At 41.4% G+C, this 8,228-nt stretch overlaps 1 protein-coding gene and 1 long non-coding RNA gene across 2 annotated transcripts in view; both read right to left on the reverse strand.

Moving 5' to 3' along the window:
* LOC134442154 (fibronectin-like) overlaps positions 1-3,317 on the reverse strand; it is a 33,251-nt gene extending 29,934 nt beyond the window's left edge. Inside the window, exons 1-3 of the mRNA XM_063192438.1 lie at positions 3,263-3,317; positions 2,888-2,981; positions 2,361-2,546 (exon numbers count right to left, since the gene is read on the reverse strand). Of these exons, the coding sequence (XP_063048508.1) occupies positions 2,361-2,473 (113 nt within the window). The 5' untranslated portion in view covers positions 2,474-2,546; positions 2,888-2,981; positions 3,263-3,317. The remainder of the gene's footprint in view (positions 1-2,360; positions 2,547-2,887; positions 2,982-3,262) is intronic.
* Positions 3,318-5,508: 2,191 nt separating this feature from the next.
* Positions 5,509-6,940, reverse strand: LOC134442156 (uncharacterized). The gene is made up of 3 exons (XR_010033327.1): positions 6,688-6,940; positions 6,013-6,040; positions 5,509-5,645 (listed from the first exon to the last, which is right to left on the reverse strand). It is a non-coding gene; the product is annotated as an uncharacterized LOC134442156 (long non-coding RNA).
* Between the last annotated feature and the right edge of the window lie 1,288 nt (positions 6,941-8,228).

The following is an 8,228-nucleotide window of genomic DNA, read 5'->3' on the forward strand; positions in this document are numbered from 1 at the left end:
TAATATTGAGATGTTTTTGGACTGCCAACAACAATAAGAGCTAGAATCAGCATTATTGGCCAAGTATACAGTACATGCGTAGGCCCAATACATGGAATAGTATGCCTTCAATAGGCGTCACCTTTCTAATATACAACAATGTGTTGAGTACCCACGAAAAATAGACAACAACATACAGTATGGCGATATACTGGACCTGCCAAGTCTATTTCCTAATTTGAAAAGCCCCATTGTCGTTGTTCCACACACCAGACGTGGCACACTACGGAATTACATTCATGCCTCATCCATGCAAGGGGACCACCTCAAACGCCACCACAAGGGAGCAGTATGGGGGGACAGTGCCTTTCTCAGGGTACCTCAATCATGGAGGAGGATGGGGACAGCTCTGGTTAATTAGGTGTGGTCATAGACTCGGATTTGAGCTTTGAGCCTCACATCAACAAGATAACAAAATCTGCTTTTTTCCATCTTAGAAATGTTAACAAAGTGCGCGGCTTGGCCCCCCAACAAGACGCTGAGAAACTTATTCATGCCTTTGTCACCAGTAGGATAGACTACTGCAATGCTCTCTTCTCTGGTCTCCCAAAAAAATTAATTGACAAATTGCAACTCATTCAAAATTCTGCGGCAAGAATCCTAACAAGAACCAGAATGAGAGAGCACATCTCTCCTGTCTTGGCAGACCTGCACTGGTTACCTGTCTCATACAGAATCGACTTTAAGATTCTGCTCACAGTATTTAAAGCATTAAATGGACTTGCCCCTAGCTATATCTCAGACATGCTCTCTTTTTATGCCCCTGCTCGAGCTCTCAGGTCCACTGATGCCAAGCTGCTAAGGACCCCCACCCCCCCCGCAGAAGAAGATCGGCGACGCCGCGTTTGCCTGCTATGCGCCCAAGAGATGGAACGCCCTCCCCATCGAGATCCGATCAGCCACCTCCGTCGACTCCTTTAAGAAGCAGCTGAAGACCCACCTCTTCATCCTTGCCAACTCCTAGCTGCCAAGGCGTCATAGTGTCCCAGCTGCCGCAGCGCCCTTACTACTCGCAACCAGCCCTGGCAGGGGGCTCCCCTAGGTGGCCGCTGGTCTCTGCCTGAGGTTTCTTCCTGACTATAGGGGGTCTCTTTTTTTCTCAGACTTCACTGAGCTTTTTTTTCCCCCTTACAAACTATGAATCAAGCGAAAGGGAGTTTTTCCTCACCCCTGATGCCACCAGGGGCCGCACCTGAGCGCCCAATCTCTGTGTGACTATCTATGACTTATGATAGGCCCAGCCACTATGGACCTTACACATCTAAGAATCCTGGTCCTATCCTACGTTGACCTTATGACTCTACATTCTCTGTCTATCTCTTCTTCCTCTGCCTTCCTGCTTTTTCTGCCTCTCCTCTATACCTCTCCTTTTAAATCTATCTCTAAAAATGTTTTTTTTTTCCATTTGTTAAGCACTTTGAGTTACATGCCTTGTATGACACAGTGCTATACAAATACAATTATTATTATTATTATTATTATTATTATTATTATTATTATTATTATTATTATTATTATTATTATTAATAATCAGCTCCCCCTCACCAACAACTTGGCAGGTCAGAAATAAAACCCTGCAACCCTTGGCCTACAAGCCTGACACCCTGAGCACTTAATTTCAGGTGTTTATTATTAAGCTACAATAGGCAAATACAGTAGCTACAGTATGGGCCAACTTGTCAACACATTATTTTGAAGACAGATGTGGTATATATAGTAAGTAGTTCACTATTGCCTCTTTTTGCTTTTCAATTTGGCACGACACAGCTCATTATGAGGCAAAAAGTGGCAGTGGAGTCGCGCTGTGTCGAGCTGTAGGCCTATCAGAAAAATGGCAGTGGAAAAGAGGGATATGAAGAAATCAACAGGTAGTTTTTATTTTTTTTCAACCTAAAATAAATGAAATTCAAATTAAAATAAAAATAAAATTTCCAAAATAATTTCATTTTTGCTTCTCAAGTTCTATAAAGTCACTACATATAGGGATGCCACTTGTATACCTTGTTTGCAAAACAGATAGGGTATTCATTAGTCTTTATAGCCTTGCCAAAATAATTCGAGTTTTGTTTTCAAGCTAACTGATAGAAAGATTCTTCTCATCCAATCACCAGACGGGTCACATCAGATCTGCCATTTGTTTCGGCTTGCTGCACAGTAAATGTTGCAGTGTTAATTCAACACTTACAGAGTTCATTTATGTCAAAATGATGTCAAATAAACTCTCTAAGTGTTAAATGAGCACTGCAGAATTTACTGTGTGGGATTGACCTCTCCTTGTGTGTTCAGTTTCGCTGAACTCACAGGGGTGCGCATGTACAGACCTGTTGGGATTTGGGTCCTTGTACTGACTCCCATTGTGTGCTGAGGTGACTTCATCCATCGGCTCTGGGGAGGTCTCTTTGGCGGCATCCTCAGCCTCACACTGGCTACTCATGATGGAGTTATTTCATGGACCGCCACCGTCAAGGTGACTATGAAGTACTCTTGTCAGGATAGGGCCTACAGTACTGAAAAATGAAGAAGTAAAGATATGAGGTTGCTGTTGAACTATGAAGGCATGTAGTGGATATTGTCATTACACATGTCTCTTATCTGCATAATACAGTACCTGAAAATATGAGGCTATGATCATAATATTTCAACCACAGCAACAACAATATGTGACTTAACACATATTATCATCAAGTTTTTCCAATATTATGATAATAAAGTGATAAAATCATGAGGAGAAGAAGGAGGAGGAGGAGGAGAAATGTCATTGTAAGTGCTCAAGAGTGCTTCGTAACACAATTATACCTGTATTAATACAACATATCAAGAAAAAAGCGGGCTACAACACATTTCATACCCGTAAGCCAGGTGATCCAAGGGAATTCCCCTAAAAGACAGCCTTCAGTTGCAGGCCTAAAAGACCGGCATATCCATTAAACTGGATTTTCCACCTGGATGTGTATAACATGCAGATAAAACCAAAACTTGGTCTTAGGAAGCACAGGGTTAGAACAGTGCAACTGAAGTTGCATAACATTTCTAATATCTTCCCAATGAAGCAGTGAGCAGGCTTTTCTTTAAAGACCGAATTGTTACTACTGTAAACTGTTACTAATTCTATTTTCTTCTAATGATACCTCATATCATGGCCTCTACTATATGACCAATGTTAATGTTCTGACAGAAAATATGGTTAGAACATTATTGTTTTCACCGCATCATGCCAACTTACCTTCACGGGTTAGAACAATAGCATAGCTTTTCTTCCTGTACTCCAAAGAATTTTCAGGAAATGAAACTGAAAGCAATTGACCGCTGTGTGCAAGGACAGAAGGGTGCCACAAGGTGGCAGCATTTATTTCACAGCTAGGTAAAGGGGCCTTTGTGATTTCAGTTAAGAACATAGAGGTAGAAAATAACACTAGAGAGGACCCCGCCCCCTTTTTTACGGCAATCTGTAGCGGCCATTATCTGTAGGTAGATCAGAGAAATGGAAATTAACGGAGAACGAGGCTCACCTCTGTCAAAAATGGCTTAATCATGTGAAAATGTCCATCAACACACTATACAAGGACAATAGTTGAAGTATGTTGCTAACTATGTTCATAAAAGATATTATTTGATTTTTAAATGTATTTTATCGACTCATATGATTTAAGTAGATATTTAGCCTGACATTTCAAATCTGGTCTTTGATTAAAGTGTTACTTCATATTTACACAGTTTTAGTTAATTTCTTGACAGGGGTGGGCGTGTTCTCCATTGATTTGCATTGCCTGAAGTTACCTACACTACCTACGGAAGTTGGGAAGCTCCAGCTGCCATTTCCCAGTGCTGTCGCAAATTGCTGTGTCCTCTCTAGTGTTATTTTCTACCTCTATGGTTAAGAATCTACAAACCTACTTTTAATTTCAACAAATAAACAGCTGGGATTACAATAGTATTGATCTGGAAAAAAGTTCAATTTTAATAGCTATGAGTCTTCTTCCAGGAAGAAAACTAAGACATCAAATATCCTTCTGTGTTTTGCTTATATTACCGGCCAAAAAATTTTGAACGCCACACTAGTCACTTTGAGTGAGAATAGATGTTTACATTACATTACACTTATCCAAAGCAACTTTGTATTAGTTACAATCCCTGGAGCAGTGTGGGAATAGGTGCCTTGCACAAGGGTATTTCAGCCGTGGTGAGAGGAAAAGATTGGTAAGAGTAGGGTTTGAACCTGCGACCATGTGATCTGCAGTCCAACTCCCTACCTATTGGCTGGAATCTAATACTGTAGAGGGGCCTTGTCATGGGTAACTTTGGGAAAGCCTGACCTATACAGTAGAGGGAAACAATCCTCTTCCTGGTGTTAGGAATGGCCTGTGTTTTGACTGAATTACGCCTTTCTAGCCTGTGCTTTGTTTCCAGTGCTGGAGTGGGAGGACGACAGGTCCGGGTGGGTGGTGATTGCGGCCTCAATAGAAAGGGCTGCGCTTCTCTCTGCTGGCTATCTCTCTCTCTCTGCGCTTCTCCACGTCAGGCATTCAGCTGCTCTCCCAAGCTGGCCGTCACCATGAATGCATTAATGCACCATTAATTAGCATTTTGTGCATGTGTAAAACATTAAATACCATGTAAACTTGACGCTACTGCGTGGTCTCCCTTCATGCTGTGGCCGCCTTGAACCAGGCAGTCGTAGCATCGGGAAGGTGGGGTTATAACCCACAACCATCCGATCCAAAGACCACCCCCCTAACCACTAGACAGTAATGTCCTCAATGAAACCCAACAGTCTCCCCAATCAATTGCAATGTTACAGTTGCTGGGTTAAATACTGTAGATTGATATGATAAATGCTGTACAAAAGTGCATGACACTGAGTCTACTGTAAACTTTATTCTTGTTCATATTAATTAATACATATTATTAATCCATATTTTATTGCAGTCTACAATAGTTTATAGTTTTCATTTCAAAGCGTGTCACATGCAGTATGCAGAGAATGCATATTTTTTAAATTGTACAATTTACACAATGATAGTCCCAATGCACACAGAGTATACAAAAGACTTAAAGCAAATTTAGTAGTGGAGTGACACAGCACTCGAGTGGAGTGACACAGCACTCCACAGCACAAGTGTTCACTGCACACTGCACACAACGAAATTGCATTTATGCCTCACCCGTGCAAGGGGGCAGCCTCCAATGGCGCCCCAAGGGAGCAGTGCGGCGGGACGGTACCATGCTCAGGGTACCTCAGTCATGGAGGAGGACTACCCCACCAACCTGGCAGTTCGGAAGTCGAACCGGCAACCTTTGGGATACAAGTCTGATGCCCTAACCGCTTATCCACGACTGCCCATACACATATATGTACACCCCCATACACACTGTATGGATGCATTTTTTTTACTGATTGAAGCATGTAAGGTCCTTGCAATATACATGCGGTATAATCTCCACCCCCAGATGACACACGTGACATCACTGACTCTTTAACACAGACTACAAAAAACATGGAAACAAACTGTGTGTTTGGATTCAGAGTTCTTGTCATGGATTTCTTGTCAGGGTGGGACTCATTTGGATTTCTTGTCAGCTCTTGGTGTACAACTCATAGTCCAAACCTAAACAATTAGATGTGTTAAGGTACCAAAAAAACTAAATTAATTTCCCCATCACTATCAATAATTAGCTTCACCTAAATTGAAGCCTTTTGTACATTTGATTTAATAGTTACACTTTTACATTTATGAAAGTAAGTCAACAAAATATCCATCTTAGCACAGATGCTTGTGGCATTGGCAGTAGCATGGGAATAGTGTTCCAGTGCATATTATACTAAAACATATTTAATTCATTTTCTTGATAGAGGTCACTTCAGGACCATTACTAATGCCTTTATATAATATACTATTAGGTACGTGTATATGTATAATGCTGAGGTCATAACATTAAAAAAAAAAATAAGAAGAAGAACGTGAAATAACTTACCATGACGTGGCTTTTGCAGTAAGGGATCCTGTATAGTAGGGAAAGTATTTTTTTTACATATATAAACCGCAAATGAAAATAATAATAATAAATTAAAATAAAAACAATAAATGAAATTCATTAAGATGTTTAAGATGGCTTTACCATTCACCACACCTTTACAAATAAGCACATTATCACCTAGCATGTCATGACATCAATTGAAGAAGCTCATGACACTATAATCAAGTAAATTAAGTGACATTGTAAACAAACTGTGAGCTTTCATTTGACTGATAATATTGCATTACATTACATTACAGTATATTTCACTTGGCTGACGCTTTCATTTATTCAAAACGACTTACAACTATTATTTATCAGGGTATTGGTTACCTGGTCCCTGGAGCAGTGTGGGGTTAGGTGCCTTACTCAAGGGCACTTCAGCCATGGATGGAGATGTATGGAGAGCTCAGGGGGGAATCGAACCGGCAACCCCTCGATTGAAAGACCAACTCTCTAACCACTAGGCCACGGCTGACCCCTAATATATCTTGAACTCCCTCCTAGTTCTATGTTTGGATTTCCAAACCCAGGTCAAAGTTTACAGCATGGCTTTCCATGTCCTTCAGATCAAGCGCTAACGAGATCTGCTGTTGCCATGCATTATCATATACTTTTCATAAGAGCTCTTACCAGTTTTCACTTTCACAGGCACAGCTTCACTCAGTTGATCATTCAGGACAGTGCAGACATAAACAGTATATGTTGTGTTTGGCTTCAAGTTTAGTATGTCTATGTTGCATGCAATTGCAGTCATGGCTTGAACACCTTCTACTTGGACTTTGTAAGAAGGGTTTGTACCACCCAGTTCATGTGGTGGAAGCCATTTAATCATAGCTGATGTTGTGGACACTGAATCCACTGTTGGATTCTCTGGGCGTGGGACAGCTGTGAGGGAAAATAGCATAAAATGAGCCTTGCATATAAATTATACCTCACATTATATGGGGTTCAACAGTCTTTTTTCATGAACATTTACATACCCACACCATGAATTTCAAGCATTTCTATAACCTTTAACTGTTGTGTTGATATGAGCATAAAGAGTGGTTTAGCCTCTACTGTATATTCCTAATTAACTCAAAACGTTATGTCTGGAGTGCTTAACTGTGACCAGACCAAACCCATCCCTAATCTGTCAGTAAAGAAATGTTTTCAGGCATGAAAACGGGTCAGGGGTGAAAAAGGTGAGAAAGGGGCGGCGTGGCGCGGTGGCGCGGTGGCACGGAGCGGCGCGTGTGCTGCAGCACGCAGGCAGGGGCGCTGCCAGAAATGCTGGGCCCCATGAAAGATTTGAATTTTGGGCCCCCTTAAGGGCCCCTCTCAGTGCTTGGGCCCTTAGAATCTGTACCACTTCCCCCCCCCAGCGCCCCCATGCACGCAGGTGTGGTGTGCAGTGGCGTTTTTGAGGGACAGTGTTTCATACTAGGGGGGTCTGGGGGCATGGTCTCCCATGGGAGAAATGTAGCTAAAACCGTATTTAAATGATGAATTTTGAGCATACTGTAGCGACCCAGGGACAGTGAACATAAGAAGAACTGCCAACCATCTTTGTTACTTCATGATTGTCATGCTGTCATGTCTGATGAGGGGGGCAGGCAGATAGATAGATAGATAGATAGATAGATAGATAGATAGATAGATAGATAGATAGATAGACAGACAGACAGACAGACAGACAGACAGACAGACAGACAGACAGACAGACAGACAGACAGACAGACAGACAGATCGAATGGGTTTTGGTTCTCAGCCTTTTTAAAAAATAAATTCCCCCTTGACCTCATCATACGCTTCCTAACACCCCATTGACCTCATCAAAAACCCTGCCAAAGCCCCCCTTAAAAATAAATAAAATAGACTAATGCCCCCAATGGCATAAGCACCCCTCCTCACTATCCAATGTCCCCTCAACGCTTGCCTGGTTGTGATCTCGTTTGAACAGTTAATCATCATATTTCAGACAACTTGTAATACAAAAAAATCTTTGTCACAGTTTGGATGAACTACTGAAATTGTATCCAAAACTACTCACATTTTAGTCCATTCACCTAGTATATGTTTCCCTATGAAAAAAATAATAGGAAAGCTCCAAATTTGACCGTGAAAAAAAACTGTTTGACTATTTGACTAAATATAAATCGGTAGATTTGTCATGTGATTTAAATGTAGGC

This window comes from Engraulis encrasicolus, unplaced genomic scaffold, assembly GCF_034702125.1.
Source record: "Engraulis encrasicolus isolate BLACKSEA-1 unplaced genomic scaffold, IST_EnEncr_1.0 scaffold_121_np1212, whole genome shotgun sequence".
Classification (NCBI taxonomy): Eukaryota; Metazoa; Chordata; class Actinopteri; order Clupeiformes; family Engraulidae; genus Engraulis; species Engraulis encrasicolus.